At 43.5% G+C, this 19,481-nt stretch overlaps 1 protein-coding gene across 4 annotated transcripts in view; it reads left to right on the forward strand.

Annotated features, from left to right (window-relative positions):
* The first annotated feature begins 2,834 nt into the window (after nt 1-2,834).
* The window catches only part of LOC118379288 (translocating chain-associated membrane protein 1-like 1), a 44,514-nt gene continuing 27,867 nt past the window's right edge, over nt 2,835-19,481 (forward strand). For 2 of the 4 annotated variants that reach the window (XM_052498990.1, XM_052498994.1), the window contains exons 1-2: nt 2,835-3,128; nt 6,271-6,346. Coding sequence is in view for 2 of the 4 variants with exons in the window: in XM_052498985.1 (XP_052354945.1) it covers nt 3,006-3,128 (123 nt within the window). In the remaining 2 variants the exon portion in view is untranslated. The remainder of the gene's footprint in view (nt 3,129-6,270; nt 6,347-19,481) is intronic. The other 2 variants (XM_052498985.1, XM_052498977.1) reach the window with 2 other exon arrangements.

A 19,481-nucleotide genomic window follows, 5' to 3' on the forward strand; every position in this document is an offset into this window, starting at 1 on the left:
GTGTGAGTAAACCCTATGAACCGTACTGTGAGGTGTGAGTAAACCCTATGAACCGTACTGTGAGGTGTGAGTAAACCCTATGAACCGTACTGTGAGGTGTGAGTAAACCCTATGAACCGTACTGTGAGGTGAGTGAGTAAAAACCCTATGAACCGTACTGTGAGGTGTGAGTAAACCCTATGAACCGTACTGTGAGGTGTGAGTAAACCCTATGAACCGTACTGTGAGGTGTGAGTAAACCCTATGAACCGTACTGTGAGGTGTGAGTAAACCCTATGAACCGTACTGTGAGGTGTGAGTAAACCCTATGAACCGTACTGTGAGGTGTGAGTAAACCCTATGAACCGTACTGTGTGAGTAAACCCTATGAACCGTACTGTGAGGTGTGAGTAAACCCTATGAACCGTACTGTGAGGTGTGAGTAAACCCTATGAACCGTACTGTGAGGTGTGAGTAAACCCTATGAACCGTACTGTGAGGTGTGAGTAAACCCTATGAACCGTACTGTGAGGTGTGAGTAAACCCTATGAACCGTACTGTGAGGTGTGAGTAAACCCTATGAACCGTACTGTGAGGTGTGAGTAAACCCTATGAACCGTACTGTGAGGTGTGAGTAAACCCTATGAACCGTACTGTGAGGTGTGAGTAAACCCTATGAACCGTACTGTGAGGTGTGAGTAAACCCTATGAACCGTACTGTGAGGTGTGAGTAAACCCTATGAACCGTACTGTGAGGTGTGAGTAAACCCTATGAACCGTACTGTGAGGTGTGAGTAAACCCTATGAACCGTACTGTGAGGTGTGAGTAAACCCTATGAACCGTACTGTGAGGTGTGAGTAAACCCTATGAACCGTACTGTGAGGTGTGAGTAAACCCTATGAACCGTACTGTGAGGTGTGAGTAAACCCTATGAACCGTACTGTGAGGTGTGAGTAAACCCTATGAACCGTACTGTGAGGTGTGAGTAAACCCTATGAACCGTACTGTGAGGTGTGAGTAAACCCTATGAACCGTACTGTGAGGTGTGAGTAAACCCTATGAACCGTACTGTGAGGTGTGAGTAAACCCTATGAACCGTACTGTGAGGTGTGAGTAAACCCTATGAACCGTACTGTGAGGTGTGAGTAAACCCTATGAACCGTACTGTGAGGTGTGAGTAAACCCTATGAACCGTACTGTGAGGTGTGAGTAAACCCTATGAACCGTACTGTGAGGTGTGAGTAAACCCTATGAACCGTACTGTGAGGTGTGAGTAAACCCTATGAACCGTACTGTGAGGTGTGAGTAAACCCTATGAACCGTACTGTGAGGTGTGAGTAAACCCTATGAACCGTACTGTGAGGTGAACCGTACTGTGAGGTGTGAAACCCTATGAACCGTACTGTGAGGTGTGAGTAAACCCTATGAACCGTACTGTGAGGTGTGAGTAAACCCTATGAACCGTACTGTGAGGTGTGAGTAAACCCTATGAACCGTACTGTGAGGTGTGAGTAAACCCTATGAACCGTACTGTGAGGTGTGAGTAAACCCTATGAACCGTACTGTGAGGTGTGAGTAAACCCTATGAACCGTACTGTGAGGTGTGAGTAAACCCTATGAACCGTACTGTGAGGTGTGAGTAAACCCTATGAACCGTACTGTGAGGTGTGAGTAAACCCTATGAACCGTACTGTGAGGTGTGAGTAAACCCTATGAACCGTACTGTGAGGTGTGAGTAAACCCTATGAACCGTACTGTGAGGTGTGAGTAAACCCTATGAACCGTACTGTGAGGTGTGAGTAAACCCTATGAACCCGTACTGTGAGGTGTGAGTAAACCCTATGAACCGTACTGTGAGGTGTGAGTAAACCCTATGAACCGTACTGTGAGGTGTGAGTAAACCCTATGAACCGTACTGTGAGGTGTGAGTAAACCCTATGAACCGTACTGTGAGGTGTGAGTAAACCCTATGAACCGTACTGTGAGGTGTGAGTAAACCCTATGAACCGTACTGTGAGGTGTGAGTAAACCCTATGAACCGTACTGTGAGGTGTGAGTAAACCCTATGAACCGTACTGTGAGGTGTGAGTAAACCCTATGAACCGTACTGTGAGGTGTGAGTAAACCCTATGAACCGTACTGTGAGGTGTGAGTAAACCCTATGAACCGTACTGTGAGGTGTGAGTAAACCCTATGAACCGTACTGTGAGGTGTGAGTAAACCCTATGAACCGTACTGTGAGGTGTGAGTAAACCCTATGAACCGTACTGTGAGGTGTGAGTAAACCCTATGAACCGTACTGTGAAACAAGTTGCAGATTTATTCCTCCAGGAAAACAACAACTTCCCTGTAGGTAAACAAGAGCTGTAACATGGGTTATATGGCCGTGTGGGAACACTAACCCTATAAAGGTGTGTCCTAATTTAACCTTTTAATATGAAAGATATCTTCCTTATGTTTTCATTTTGTATTTTTTTGTAAAGTTCAGAACGAGCATTGGGGCTCTTGACAAAACACCCCCCCGGTCATAAGATCATTAAAAGACACTAAAAGATATGTTGAGTCTATGAACGGTACGGGCTAGTATTCATCATGCTCCCTCTATGCAAAATAACATGCATGGGTTGTCTTTTTATCACTTTTCCAGGAAATCCTGTTAACGGTTTCGATTTAATATATCTTATCCAGTCGATCTTAAAAAATGGTTTCGATTGACTATCACCTGTCGGGGTTGTGAAGAGGAAGGCACGTAAAACCAACGGTCTCTGCACTCCAGACATGTAGGGGGCGGTAAACCGCTCCGCTCTACCGACGACGCGCGTCGGCTGAGATCCTCCCACAAGAAGAAGAGCAGCTCGCTAGAGTCATTTGCTGACCCGTGTTTGAGTGTGAGAGAGGAGCAGGAGGAAGACTGGCTTGCATTAAGAGCTGTCGAAGACGGACAGATAACAATACCGAATACTTGATCATATCTATTCACTCTCTGCTTTTGAGTTGCGCCGGTCGCTAAAAGTTCCCGTTCAAAATGGGGTTCCGCAAAAAGACCAACAAGAACCCGCCGGTGTTGAGCCACGAGTTTATCATCCAGAACCATGCAGATATTGTTTCCTGTGTTGCTATGGTGTTCCTCCTCGGGTTGATGTTTGAGGTAGGTCTAGTCCACATGTTCGAGGGGTAAGAACTAAGCTTTCCAAATAATGTGACTCGTAAAGCTACGACGTGTCAACTCAACTGGGGAGAGAAGAAGATGCTGAACCGTCACGTCAGCCTCTAGAAAGTGGACATGGCTGCTCAACTCCCCTATGCCTCTTCCTCTAGTGATGAATCCATAGTGTCTCTATTTTAGTGTCTCTATTGTCGTGTCTTTGAGTTGAAAAGGCGTGTAGTGGCCTACTGTTATTATAGCTGTATAACTGACCACCATTTCCACATGGTTCCTTTTCTAGTCTAGGAGCCACTTGTAAAATTAGAAATAATTTGGTATACCTCGGTAGGCAATCTTTGTGGTACCAACTGGAACGCTGAATAGATTCTGAGATTGTAACATTTAAGCGGCTAACGTTACAATGTTGCAGTTTCGCTTGATACAATATTGTGCAAGAAAGACAGTCCAGCGTGGATACTTTTACTAGTGTTCTGCCAGCAGCACAAATAACGACGTCACGTAGGTCTGGTAAATGAGAGAACTTTCAAAATAAAAGCCCACCTTTCGAAACGTTGGCAAAATTCAAAAGATGGACACTTAAAAAATTAAAAAGTATATATTGTGCCAACAAGAAAATGCAATTGGTCATTTTTGAAAACAAATATGGTTTTAATTATTTTTTTTTTTATCTGACTAATATTGAAAGGATATGTTGACAGTGAAATGAGAATATTGGAGAGAGACCTTTTCTACCTGTCTGATAAACTGGGCTGGAAAATACTCTGCAAGGTCTTACTAACCAAATGTGTAGTTTGAGTACATAAAAGGCAGTGAAAACACAGCATTGCTTCAACAGAGGCTCCAAAACAGCGATATATGTGTGACAAAATCAAACCAAATCAAATTTATTTATAAAGCCCTTCGTACATCAGCTGATATCTCAAAGTGCTGTACAGAAACCCAGCCTGAAACCCCAAACAGCAAGTAATGCAGGTGCAGAAGCACGGTGGCTAGGAAAAACTCAAGAGAAAGGCCAAAACCTAGGAAGAAACCTAGAGAGGAACCAGGCTATGAGGCGTAGCCAGTACTCTTCTGGCTGGAGATTATAACAGAACATGGCCAAAATGTTCAAATGTTCATAAATGACCAGCAGGGTCATATAATAATAATCATAGTAGTTGTCGAGGGTGCAACAGGTCAGCACCTCAGGAGTACATGTCAGTTGGCTTTTTATAGCCGATCATTGAGAGTATCTCTACCGCTCCTGCTGTCTCTAGAGAGTTGAAAACAGCAGGTCTGGGACAGGTAGCATGTCCAGTGAACAAGTCAGGGTTCCATAGCCGCAGGCAGAACAGTTGAAACTGGAGCAGCAGCACGACCAGGTGGACTGGGGACAGCAAGGAGTCATCATGCCAGGTAGTCCTGAGGCATGGTCCTAGGGCTCAGGGCCCCCGAGAGAGAGAAATAGAGAATTAGAGAGAGCATACTTAAATTCACACTGGAGAAATACTCCAGATATAACAGACTGACCCTGACACAAACTACTGCAGCATAAACACTGGAGGCTGAGACAGGAGGGGTCAGGAGACACTGTGGCCCCATCCGACGATACCCCCTGACAGAGCCAAACAGGCAGGATATAACCCCACCCACTTTGCCAAAGCACAGCCCCCACACCACTAGAGAGATATCTTCAACCACCAACTTACCATCCTGAGACAAGGCCGAGTATAACCCACAAAGATCTCCGTCACGGCACAACCCAAGGGGGGGCGCCAACCCAGACAGGAAGACCACGTCAGCGACTCAACCCACTCAAGTGATACACCCCTCCTAGGGACGGCATGGAAGAGCACCAGTAAGCCAGTGACTCGGACCCTGTAATAGGGTTAGAGGCAGAGAATCCCAGTGGAGAGAGGGGAACCGGCCAGGCAGAGACAGCAAGGGCGATTCGTTGCTCCAGAGCCTTTCAGTTCACCTTCCCACTCCTGGGCCAGACTACACTCAATCATTTGACCCACTGTAGAGATGAGTCTTCAATAAAGACTAGGAGGCCTGCGTCTTGTGACCGTAGCGTGTGTGTAGGTATGTATGTCAGGACCAAATCGGAAAGATCGATAGGAGCAAGCCCATGCAATATTTTGTACGTTAGCAGTAAAACCTTGAAATCAGCCCTTGCCTTAACAGGAAGCCAGTGTAGGGAGACTAGCACTGGAGTAATATGATATGGTTCTAGTCGGGATGATAACATGGTATGATAATGATAATATGGTTCTAGTCAGGATTCTAGCAGCCGTGTTTAGCACTAACTGAAGTTTATTTAGTGCTTTATCCGTGTAGCCGGAAAGTAGAGCATTGCAGTAGTCTAACCTACAAGTAACAAAAGCATGGATACATTTTTCTGCATCAATTTTGGACAGAAAATGTCTGATCTTTGCACTGTTACGCAGATGGAAAAAAGCTGTCCTTGAAACAATCTTGATGTGTTCGTCAAAAGAGAGCTCAAGGTCCAGAGTAACGCCGAGGTCCTTCACAGTTTTTTTTACACCTTGAGGAGATACAGACAAGATATCCTCAACCGTTTTGGAGCCAAATAAACAAGTTAGAACCCAAACGACATAAGAAAATTCCAATGGAAGAGCAGGGACTGTCCCCAGTCCACCTGGCCATGCTGCTGCTCCAGTTTCAACTTCCACCTGACTGTGCTGCTGCTCCAGTTTCAACTGTTCTGCCTTGTTATTATTCGACCATGCTGGTCATTTATGAACATTTGAACATCTTGGCCATGTTGTGTTATAATCTCCACCCGGCACAGCCAGAAGAGGACTGGCCACCCCACATAGCCTGGTTCCTCTCTAGGTTTCTTCCTAGGTTTTGGCCTTTCTAGGGAGTTTTTCCTAGCCACTGTGCTTCTACACCTGCATTGCTTGCTGTTTGGGGTTTTAGGCTGGGTTTCTGTATAGCACTTTGAGATATCAGCTGATTTACGAAGGACTATATAAATACATTTGATTTGGGTACTAAAGGAGTTTGCTAGTTTGTTTTCAGGAAAAGAAAAAGGTGGCATATTTTGAGGAAGACATATGTTCCCTGAGAACTAAAATGGAGCCCTCTTTTATGCATGTATCCTGTACTTAATGAGGAGCTGTCTGCGGCAGAGGTTAACCTGTAGTGACGCCCAGCCCGGGAACGGGACCGTTATCATCATCTAACACCAAGAGGTTAGTTAAGGTGATTGACGCTGTGAAAAAATGGGAACGCGTGTGGCATTTATGAGCTGCCGAATTAAGTTTTAAAATCCCCTAAATTAATTGACCTATAATTTTCTTCAAATGTGTTTGTGATTTCAGTATACTGCCATCCACTGGGTATGAGTTCAGTATACTGCCATCCACTGGGTATGAGTTCAGTATACTGCCATCTACTGGGTATGAGTTCAGTATACTGTCATCTACTGGGTATGAGTTCAGTATACTGCCATCCACTGGGAATGAGTTCAGTATACTGCCATCCACTGGGTATGAGTTCAGTATACTGCCATCTACTGGGTATGAGTTCAGTATACTGCCATCTACTGGGTATGAGTTCAGTATACTGCCATCTACTGGGTATGAGTTCAGTATACTGCCATCTACTGGGTATGAGTTCAGTATACTGCCATCCACTGGGAATGAGTTCAGTATACTGCCATCTACTGGGTATGAGTTCAGTATACTGCCATCTACTGGGTATGAGTTCAGTATACTGCCATCCACTGGGAATGAGTTCAGTATACTGCCATCTACTGGGTATGAGTTCAGTATACTGCCATCCACTGGGTATGAGTTCAGTATACTGCCATCTACTGGGTATGAGTTCAGTATACTGCCATCCACTGGGTATGAGTTCAGTATACTGCCATCTACTGGGTATGAGTTCAGTATACTGCCATCCACTGGGTATGAGTTCAGTATACTGCCATCTACTGGGTATGAGTTCAGTATACTGCCATCCACTGGGTATGAGTTCAGTATACTGCCATCTACTGGGTATGAGTTCAGTATACTGCCATCTACTGGGTATGAGTTCAGTATACTGCCATCTACTGGGTATGAGTTCAGTATACTGCCATCTACTGGGTATGAGTTCAGTATACTGCCATCTACTGGGTATGAGTTCAGTATACTGCCATCTACTGGGTATGAGTTCAGTATACTGCCATCTACTGGGTATGAGTTCAGTATACTGCCATCCACTGGGAATGAGTTCAGTATACTGCCATCCACTGGGAATGAGTTCAGTATACTGCCATCTACTGGGTATGAGTTCAGTATACTGCCATCCACTGGGAATGAGTTCAGTATACTGCCATCCACTGGGAATGAGTTCAGTATACTGCCATCTACTGGGTATGAGTTCAGTATACTGCCATCTACTGGGTATGAGTTCAGTATACTGCCATCTACTGGGTATGAGTTCAGTATACTGCCATCTACTGGGTATGAGTTCAGTATACTGCCATCCACTGGGTATGAGTTCAGTATACTGCCATCTACTGGGTATGAGTTCAGTATACTGCCATCTACTGGGTATGAGTTCAGTATACTGCCATCTACTGGGTATGAGTTCAGTATACTGCCATCTACTGGGTATGAGTTCAGTATACTGCCATCTACTGGGTATGAGTTCAGTATACTGCCATCTACTGGGTATGAGTTCAGTATACTGCCATCTACTGGGTATGAGTTCAGTATACTGCCATCTACTGGGTATGAGTTCAGTATACTGCCATCTACTGGGTATGAGTTCAGTATACTGCCATCTACTGGGTATGAGTTCAGTATACTGCCATCTACTGGGAATGAGTTCAGTATACTGCCATCTACTGGGAATGAGTTCAGTATACTGCCATCTACTGGGTATGAGTTCAGTATACTGCCATCTACTGGGTATGAGTTCAGTATACTGCCATCTACTGGGAATGAGTTCAGTATACTGCCATCTACTGGGAATGAGTTCAGTATACTGCCATCTACTGGGAATGAGTTCAGTATACTGCCATCCACTGGGTATGAGTCTATAGGGAATGAGTTCAGTATACTGCCATCTACTGGGTATGAGTTCAGTATACTGCCATCTACTGGGAATGAGTTCAGTATACTGCCATCTACTGGGTATGAGTTCAGTATACTGCCATCCACTTGGTATGAGTCTATAGTGTGTGAGTTCAGTATACTGCCATCCACTTGGTATGAGTCTATAGTGAGTGAGTTCAGTATACTGCCATCCACTGGGTATGAGTCTATAGGGAATGAGTTCAGTATACTGCCATCCACTGGGTATGAGTCTATAGGGAATGAGTTCAGTATACTGCCATCCACTGGGTATGAGTTCAGTATACTGCCATCTACTGGGAATGAGTTCAGTATACTGCCATCTACTGGGAATGAGTTCAGTATACTGCCATCTACTGGGAATGAGTTCAGTATACTGCCATCCACTGGGTATGAGTCTATAGGGAATGAGTTCAGTATACTGCCATCCACTGGGTATGAGTTCAGTATACTGCCATCTACTGGGAATGAGTTCAGTATACTGCCATCTACTGGGAATGAGTTCAGTATACTGCCATCCACTGGGTATGAGTCTATAGTGTGTGAGTTCAGTATACTGCCATCCACTTGGTATGAGTCTATAGTGAGTGAGTTCAGTATACTGCCATCCACTTGGTATGAGTCTATAGTGAATGAGTTCAGTATACTGCCATCTACTTGGTATGAGTCTATAGTGAATGAGTTCAGTATACTGCCATCCACTTGGTATGAGTCTATAGTGAATGAGTTCAGTATACTGCCATCCACTTGGTATGAGTCTATAGTGAATGAGTTCAGTATACTGCCATCCACTTGGTATGAGTCTATAGTGAATGAGTTCAGTATACTGCCATCTACTTGGTATGAGTCTATAGTGAATGAGTTCAGTACACTGCCATCCACTTGGTATGAGTCTATAGTGTGTGAGTTCAGTATACTGCCATCCACTTGGTATGAGTCTATAGTGTGTGAGTTCAGTATACTGCCATCCACTGGGTATGAGTCTATAGTGTGTGAGTTCAGTATACTGCCATCCACATGGTATGAGTCTATAGTGTGTGAGTTCAGTATACTGCCATCCACTTGGTATGAGTCTATAGTGTGTGAGTTCAGTATACTGCCATCCACTGGGTATGAGTCTATAGTGTGTGAGTTCAGTATACTGCCATCCACTGGGTATGAGTCTATAGTGAATGAGTTCAGTATACTGCCATCCACTGGGTATGAGTCTATAGTGTGTGAGTTCAGTATACTGCCATCCACTGGGTATGAGTCTATAGTGTGTGAGTTCAGTATACTGCCATCCACTTGGTATGAGTCTATAGTGTATGAGTTCAGTATACTGCCATCCACTTGGTATGAGTCTATAGTATGTGAGTTCAGTATACTGCCATCCACTGGGTATGAGTCTATAGTGTATGAGTTCAGTATACTGCCATCCACTGGGTATGAGTCTATAGTGTGTGAGTTCAGTATACTGCCATCCACTGGGTATGAGTCTATAGGGAATGAGTTCAGTATACTGCCATCCACTGGGTATGAGTCTATAGGGAATGAGTTCAGTATACTGCCATCCACTGGGTATGAGTCTATATATAGTGAATTCCATTCCCAAATCTTCAAATAATGAAGAGTACCACTGAACTATAGAGGCATATGTTTAATAAGTACGATCTATAAATGATATTCATCCATATTCATCCATCCTCCAATAGGCTGATCTTTTTGAGGATCAAAACATTCTGGTGGAAGAACAAATTGTTTTTCCTAAATCCTGTACAGATCATCTCTTCGGTCGGTACAATAATCAGAAATAGACTACGTGAAGAGAAGCCTACTTTTGCACGTTTCATTGATTTCCAGAAAGCAATTTGATTTAGTAAATGGGGGATATTTTAGCCCATAGTTTGTTAAAAGACAGGGGGGTTGATGGGACATTTTATCAAGCAATCCAGTCGTTTTACAAAGTACCAATTGCTTGTGTGCGTGTTAATGAATACCGTACCGATTGGTGTTGAAACAGGTCAGATCAGAGATATTGTCTCCGTATTGAATCAGGTCAGATCAGAGATATTGTCTCCGTATTGAATCAGGTCAGATCAGGGTTATTGTCTCTGCGTATTGAAACAGGTCAGATCAGGGTTATTGTCTCTGCGTATTGAAACAGGTCAGATCAGGGATATTGTCTCCGTATTGAAACAGGTCAGATCAGGGTTATTGTCTCTGCGTATTGAAACAGGTCAGATCAGGGATATTGTCTCTGCGTATTGAATCAGGTCAGATCAGAGATATTGTCTCCGTATTGAATCAGGTCAGATCAGGGTTATTGTCTCTGCGTATTGAAACAGGTCAGATCAGGGTTATTGTCTCTGCGTATTGAAACAGGTCAGATCAGGGATATTGTCTCTGCGTATTGAATCAGGTCAGATCAGGGATATTGTCTCTGCGTATTGAAACAGGTCAGATCAGGGTTATTGTCTCTGCGTATTGAAACAGGTCAGATCAGGGATATTGTCTCTGCGTATTGAAACAGGTCAGATCAGGGATATTGTCTCTGCGTATTGAAACAGGTCAGATCAGGGATATTGTCTCTGCGTATTGAAACAGGTCAGATCAGGGTTATTGTCTCTGCGTATTGAAACAGGTCAGATCAGGGATATTAACTCTGCGTATTGAAACAGGTCAGATCAGGGTTATTGTCTCTGCGTATTGAAACAGGTCAGATCAGGGTTATTGTCTCTGCGTATTGAAACAGGTCAGATCAGGGATATTAACTCTGCGTATTGAAACAGGTCAGATCAGGGTTATTGTCTCTGCGTATTGAAACAGGTCAGATCAGGGTTATTGTCTCTGTGTATTGAAACAGGTCAGATCAGGGTTATTGTCTCTGTGTATTGAAACAGGTCAGATCAGGGATATTGTCTCTGCATATTGAAACAGGTCAGATCAGGGATATTAACTCTGCGTATTGAAACAGGTCAGATCAGGGTTATTGTCTCTGCGTATTGAAACGGGTCAGATCAGGGTTATTGTCTCTGCGTATTGAAACAGGTCAGATCAGGGTTATTGTCTCTGCGTATTGAAACAGGTCAGATCAGGGTTATTGTCTCTGCGTATTGAAACAGGTCAGATCAGGGATATTGTCTGCATATTGAAACAGGTCAGATCAGGGATATTAACTCTGCGTATTGAAACAGGTCAGATCAGGGTTATTGTCTCTGCGTATTGAAACAGGTCAGATCAGGGTTATTGTCTCTGCGTATTGAAACAGGTCAGATCAGGGTTATTGTCTCTACGTATTGAAACAGGTCAGATCAGGGTTATTGTCTCTGCGTATTGAAACAGGTCAGATCAGGGATATTGTCTCTGCATATTGAAACAGGTCAGATCAGGGATATTAACTCTACGTATTGAAACAGGTCAGATCAGGGTTATTGTCTCTGCGTATTGAAACAGGTCAGATCGGGGTTATTGTCTCTGCGTATTGAAACAGGTCAGATCAGGGTTATTGTCTCTACGTATTGAAACAGGTCAGATCAGGGATATTGTCTCTGCATATTGAAACAGGTCAGATCAGGGATATTAACTCTGCGTATTGAAACAGGTCAGATCAGTTTTATTGTCTCTGCGTATTGAAACAGGTCAGATCAGGGTTATTGTCTCTGCGTATTGAAACAGGTCAGATCAGGGTTATTGTCTCTGCGTATTGAAACAGGTCAGATCAGGGTTATTGTCTCTGCGTATTGAAACAGGTCAGATCAGGGATATTAACTCTGCGTATTGAAACAGGTCAGATCAGGGTTATTGTCTCTGCGTATTGAAACAGGTCAGATCAGGGTTATTGTCTCTGCGTATTGAAACAGGTCAGATCAGGGTTATTGTCTCTGCGTATTGAAACAGGTCAGATCAGGGATATTGTCTCTGCATATTGAAACAGGTCAGATCAGGGATATTAACTCTGCGTATTGAAACAGGTCAGATCAGGGTTATTGTCTCTGCGTATTGAAACAGGTCAGATCAGGGTTATTGTCTCTGCGTATTGAAACAGGTCAGATCAGGGATATTAACTCTGCGTATTGAAACAGGTCAGATCAGGGTTATTGTCTCTGCGTATTGAAACAGGTCAGATCAGGGTTATTGTCTCTGCGTATTGAAACAGGTCAGATCAGGGTTATTGTCTCTGCGTATTGAAACAGGTCAGATCAGGGTTATTGTCTCTGCGTATTGAAACAGGTCAGATCAGGGATATTGTCTCTGCATATTGAAACGGGTCAGATCAGGGTTATTGTCTCTGCGTATTGAAACAGGTCAGATCAGGGTTATTGTCTCTGCGTATTGAAACAGGTCAGATCAGGGATATTGTCTGCATATTGAAACAGGTCAGATCAGGGATATTAACTCTGCGTATTGAAACAGGTCAGATCAGGGTTATTGTCTCTGCGTATTGAAACAGGTCAGATCAGGGTTATTGTCTCTGCGTATTGAAACAGGTCAGATCAGGGTTATTGTCTCTACGTATTGAAACAGGTCAGATCAGGGTTATTGTCTCTGCGTATTGAAACAGGTCAGATCAGGGATATTGTCTCTGCATATTGAAACAGGTCAGATCAGGGATATTAACTCTACGTATTGAAACAGGTCAGATCAGGGTTATTGTCTCTGCGTATTGAAACAGGTCAGATCGGGGTTATTGTCTCTGCGTATTGAAACAGGTCAGATCAGGGTTATTGTCTCTACGTATTGAAACAGGTCAGATCAGGGATATTGTCTCTGCATATTGAAACAGGTCAGATCAGGGATATTAACTCTGCGTATTGAAACAGGTCAGATCAGTTTTATTGTCTCTGCGTATTGAAACAGGTCAGATCAGGGTTATTGTCTCTGCGTATTGAAACAGGTCAGATCAGGGTTATTGTCTCTGCGTATTGAAACAGGTCAGATCAGGGTTATTGTCTCTGTGTATTGAAACAGGTCAGATCAGGGATATTAACTCTGCGTATTGAAACAGGTCAGATCAGGGTTATTGTCTCTGCGTATTGAAACAGGTCAGATCAGGGTTATTGTCTCTGCGTATTGAAACAGGTCAGATCAGGGTTATTGTCTCTGCGTATTGAAACAGGTCAGATCAGGGATATTGTCTCTGCATATTGAAACAGGTCAGATCAGGGATATTAACTCTGCGTATTGAAACAGGTCAGATCAGGGTTATTGTCTCTGCGTATTGAAACAGGTCAGATCAGGGTTATTGTCTCTGCGTATTGAAACAGGTCAGATCAGCGATATTAACTCTGCGTATTGAAACAGGTCAGATCAGGGTTATTGTCTCTGCGTATTGAAACAGGTCAGATCAGGGTTATTGTCTCTGCGTATTGAAACAGGTCAGATCAGGGTTATTGTCTCTGCGTATTGAAACAGGTCAGATCAGGGTTATTGTCTCTGCGTATTGAAACAGGTCAGATCAGGGATATTGTCTCTGCATATTGAAACAGGTCAGATCAGGGATATTAACTCTGCGTATTGAAACAGGTCAGATCAGGGTTATTGTCTCTGCGTATTGAAACAGGTCAGATCAGGGTTATTGTCTCTGCGTATTGAAACAGGTCAGATCAGGGTTATTGTCTCTGCGTATTGAAACAGGTCAGATCAGGGATATTGTCTCTGCGTATTGAAACAGGTCAGATCAGGGATATTAACTCTGCGTATTGAAACAGGTCAGATCAGGGATATTGTCTCTGCGTATTGAAACAGGTCAGATCAGGGATAGTGCCTCTGCGTATTGAAACAGGTCAGATCAGGGATATTGTCTCTGCGTATTGAAACAGGTCAGATCAGGGATATTGTCTCTGCGTATTGAAACAGGTCAGATCAGGGTTATTGTCTCTGCGTATTGAAACAGGTCAGATCAGGGTTATTGTCTCTGCGTATTGAAACAGGTCAGATCAGGGATATTGTCTCTGCGTATTGAAACAGGTCAGATCAGGGATATTGTCTCTGCGTATTGAAACAGGTCAGATCAGGGTTATTGTCTCTGCGTATTGAAACAGGTCAGATCAGGGTTATTGTCTCTGCGTATTGAAACAGGTCAGATCAGGGATATTGTCTCTGCGTATTGAAACAGGTCAGATCAGGGATATTAACTCTGCGTATTGAAACAGGTCAGATCAGGGATATTGTCTCTGCGTATTGAAACAGGTCAGATCAGGGATAGTGCCTCTGCGTATTGAAACAGGTCAGATCAGGGATATTGTCTCTGCGTATTGAAACAGGTCAGATCAGGGATATTGTCTCTGCGTATTGAAACAGGTCAGATCAGGGTTATTGTCTCTGCGTATTGAAACAGGTCAGATCAGGGTTATTGTCTCTGCGTATTGAAACAGGTCAGATCAGGGATATTGTCTCTGCGTATTGAAACAGGTCAGATCAGGGATATTGTCTCTGCGTATTGAAACAGGTCAGATCAGGGTTATTGTCTCTGCGTATTGAAACAGGTCAGATCAGGGTTATTGTCTCTGCGTATTGAAACAGGTCAGATCAGGGATATTGTCTCTACCCATTGAAACAGGTATTGTGGTGAAATGGAAGAGAAAAGACTATGTAACTATTGGGACCTCAAAGAAATAGAGAATGAAACTCATGTTATCCTCTTGCCCTTTCTACCACGATAGACACATGCTCTTTTTCCAGAAAGCACACCAGATATACCCTGGTATTATGTGGCTGAGTGACGAGGAGACAGACCACCAGATATACCCTGGTATTATGTGGCTGAGCGATGAGGAGACAGACCACCAGATATACCCTGGTATTATGTGGCTGAGTGACGAGGAGACAGACCACCAGATATACCCTGGTGTTATGTGGCTGAGTGACGAGGAGAAAGACCACCAGATATACCCTGGTATTATGTGGCTGAGCGACGAGGAGACAGACCACCAGATATACCCTGGTATTATGTGGCTGAGCGATGAGGAGACAGACCACCAGATATACCCTGGTATTATGTGGCTGAGCGACGAGGAGACAGACCACCAGATATACCTTGGTATTATGTGGCTGAGTGATGAGGAGACAGACCACCAGATATACCCTGGTATTATGTGGCTGAGGGATGAGGAGACAGACCACCAGATATACCCTGGTATTATGTGGCTGAGGGATGAGGAGACAGACCACCAGATATACCCTGGTATTATGTGGCTGAGGGATGAGGAGACAGACCACCAGATATACCCTGGTATTATGTGGCTGAGTGACGAGGAGACAGACCACCAGATATACCCTGGTATTATGTGGCTGAGTGACGAGGAGACAGACCACCAGATATACCCTGGTGTTATGTGGCTGAGTGACGAGGAGAAAGACCACCAGATATACCCTGGTATTATGTGGCTGAGCGACGAGGAGACAGACCACCAGATATACCCTGGTATTATGTGGCTGAGGGATGAGGAGACAGACCACCAGATATACCCTGGTATTATGTGGCTGAGGGATGAGGAGACAGACCACCAGATATACCCTGGTATTATGTGGCTGAGCGATGAGGAGAAATTTAAAAAGAAAATAAAATTGTCCGTTGTGTATTTCCGTTTGCAGAATATTTAGATAAAGCCTGGAATAAAAGAAGGCCTACCGAATAATTAAATGAATAAGATATTTAGCTTCTATGTGGTAAATGGTAGTGTGTGTGTGTGTGTGTGTGTGTGTGTGAAGGCTTGTCTTTCACGTGAGTTTTCTCTTTGTGCCAGACTGGGTTCATTTTTCTGTATTTATATACACAATTGAAGTCCGAAGTTTACAGACACTTAGGTCGGAGTCATTAAAACTGGTTTTCAACCACTCCACAAATGTCTTGTTAACAAACTATAGTTTTGGCAAGTCTGTTAGGACATCTACTTTGTGCACGACACAAGTAATTTTTCCAACAATTGTTTACAGACAGATTATTTCACTTATAATTCACTGTAGAACAACAGAACAACAGAAAAGGACCTTGTGGAGATGCTGGAGGAAACGGGTACAAAAGTATCTATATCCACAGTAAAACGAGTCCTTTATCGACATAACCTGAAAGGCCACTCAACAAGGAAGAAGCCACTGCTCCAAAACCGTCATAAAAAAAGCCAGACAACGGTTTGCAACTGCACATGGGGACAAAGATCATACTTTTTGGAGAAATGTCCTCTAGTCTGATGAAACAAAAATAGAACTGTTTGCCAATAATGACCATTGTTATGTTTGGAGGAAAAGGGGGGAGGCTTGCAAACCGAAGAACACCATGACAACCGTGAAGCACGGGGGTGGCAGCATCATGTGGGGTACTTTGCTGCAGGAGGGACTGGTGCACTTCACAAAATAGATGGCATCGTGAGGCAGGAACATTATGTGGATATATTGAAGCAACATCTCAAGACATCAGTCAGGAAGTTAAAGCTTGTTCGCAAATGGGTCTTCCAAATGGACAATGACCCCAAGCATACTTCCAAAGTTGTGGCAAAATTGCTTAGGGACAACAAAGTCAAGGTATTGGAGTGGCCATCACAACGCCCTGACCTCAATCCTATAGAACATTTGCGGGCAGAACTGAAAAAGTGTGTACGAGCAAGGAGGCCTTCAAACCTGACTCGGTTACACCAACTCTGTCAGGAGGCCTATAAACCTGACTCAGTTACACCAGCTCTGTCAGGAGGCCTATAAACCTGACTCAGTTACACCAGCTCTGTCAGGGGGCCTATAAACCTGACTCAGTTACACCAGCTCTGTCAGGAGGCCTATAAACCTGACTCAGTTACACCAGCTCTGTCAGGAGGAATGGGCCAAAATTCATCCAACTTATTGTGGGAAGCTTGTGGAAGGCTACCCGAAATGTTTGCCTTTAAATTGTTTAACTTGGGTCAATGCTACACTCAATTAGTATTTGGTATGTAAACTTCTGACCCACTGGGAATGTGATGAAAGAAATAAAAGCTGAAATAAATCATTCTCTCTACTATTATTCTGACATTTCACATTCTTAAAATAAACTGGTGATCCTAACTGACCGAAGACGGGAATTTTTACTAGGATTTAAATGTCAGGAATTGTAAAACTGAGTTTACATGTATTTGGCTAAGGTGTATGTAAACTTCAGACTTCAACTGTATGTACATTATTTTACTGCTCTAGGGATATAATTATTGTTTGGATAACCTTATTTGGGGCGGCAGCGTAGCCTAGTGGTTAGAGCGTTGGACTAGTAACCGGAAGGTTGCGTGTTCAAACCCCCGAGCTGACAATCTGTCGTTCTGCCCCTGAACAGGCAGTTCCCAGGCCGTCATTGAAAATAAGAATGTGACTGACTTGCCTTGTTAAATAAAGGTAAAATTAAAAAAATGTACTATTGCGTATTGATTTTTCTCCTTACATTCTTTTCACTCTTTATGTGATGCAGAGTACACCGGATGAAGAAATGTGAATTATTATGTTTGTTTATGTGTCAATTAATCCCATCCAATTTGTAAGTCGCTCTGGATAAGAGCGTCTGCTAAATGACTTAAATGTAAATGTAATAAGGGATGGGTTGCCAACTAGTGATTTGACACTAAAATGAAATGTCATTCATTCATAAAATGTCAAATTCAGTCAGTGCAAGAAAGCCATGTAAGAGACTAATAGTTGAACCAAGTCATATTTCAGGTTTAAAAAAAAAAAGTTCTCTACAAACAAATCTGTACCCCGTGTTCAGTCTATTAGGATATTGCTATGGGGGTGTAGAATAAAGTGATGCTGGATGTGAACAACGCAGTCCCTACTACACATATTTGCTTAGTAGAGACCCTACTGAGTACTTCTGCGCCTCACTTTAACTGAGACGGGAAAAAAAGTTCTCTCTCCACAAGTCAATATACAGTCTATTACATTGGAGTGTGGAGTCACCTACACGCTGTGTTAAACCTGTGTTAAACCTGGCACAAGAGACACATTTAAGTTTAGCAGGCTATTGAGTAATTCCTATTCAACATATTTGTATTTTATTAAAAGTATATTTATTTAAATACAGCCTAGACAATAGCTTTCAACATACCAATATTTGTGAACTTTCAAAAATGTTGGTATGAAAACTCAAATTATCAATTTAAAAACAAAAGTGGTATCGATGCTGTGAAACAGTTGTACTGGACCATCTCTGCAAAAAAAGATTCGATATTCCCAAAGTGTAGCATATCTCTGCAAAGGGACTCTTATTCTGAAGGGAGAAAAATCCTAGCTCGTCCTGCCAGCATAACATCCTGCTGCTAGGAGAACGGGGATGATTCTTCCTATGCTCAGATCAAGTGTTACGTGGCAATCACTGGGCGACTGTGAGCGCTGTCATCGTTTGTGGGTACCCCCCCCATCCATTAAAACATCTAAAGTCATATTCATTTTACAAAGTGAACAGCTTACGTTTTAAAACCATTCGTGTTTTTTTAAATGTATTGTTGGTTTACACAGTTTTTTTAAAAACTTTTTTTGCTTCATGTTTACTAGGTGAATTCAGAAAAAGTGGAACTGGGACAGTTTAATATTTTATGCGGTTTTTATTTCTTGTTCCAACAAGCGAGAACCAAACCTATTGTTACTAAGCCCATGCAGAGAAACCTCATGATGAATAACGCATCGATGTATTGATGTGACATAGAGGAGGACAGAGCAAGCTTCTAACGGGGAGCTCACCCTGCGACTCAGATCCGTGACGTAGTTTGTTTACTGGTTTGTTGTTAACGTTATAAACCTGTCATAAATAACGCACTGGGTAGAATTGTGACGTAAATGTACATACGAAGTATTAGCGCATCAAAATAAACATTTTTAAAGTTGCCAAAATGATGTTTGTTTTGTAAATAGTTTTTGATGTCCTGCTTAACCAACCATAGCTAGGAGAAGCTTATCGGTTTGTCCCACAGAGGAACGAGATCCAGTTTACAGTAGGGATCCCCTGTACTGGGGGTTAGGCAGGGCTGTACTGGGGGTTAGGCAGGAGGGGGTTAGACAGGGCCGTACTGGGGTTTAGGCAGGGCCGTACTGGGGGTTAGGCAGGGCTGTACTGGGGGTTAGGCGGGGCCGTACTGGGGGTTAGGCAGGTGGGGGTTAGACAGGGCCGTACTGGGGTTTAGGCAGGGCCGTACTGGGGTTTAGGCAGGGCCGTACTGGGGTTTAGGCAGGGCCGTACTGGGGTTAGGCGGGGCCGTACTGGGGGTTAGGCGGGGCCGTACTGGGGTTAGGCAGGTGGGGGTTAGACAGGGCCGTACTGGGGTTTAGGCAG

The sequence above is a fragment of the Oncorhynchus keta genome, chromosome 4, assembly GCF_023373465.1.
Source record: "Oncorhynchus keta strain PuntledgeMale-10-30-2019 chromosome 4, Oket_V2, whole genome shotgun sequence".
Classification (NCBI taxonomy): domain Eukaryota; kingdom Metazoa; phylum Chordata; class Actinopteri; order Salmoniformes; family Salmonidae; genus Oncorhynchus; species Oncorhynchus keta.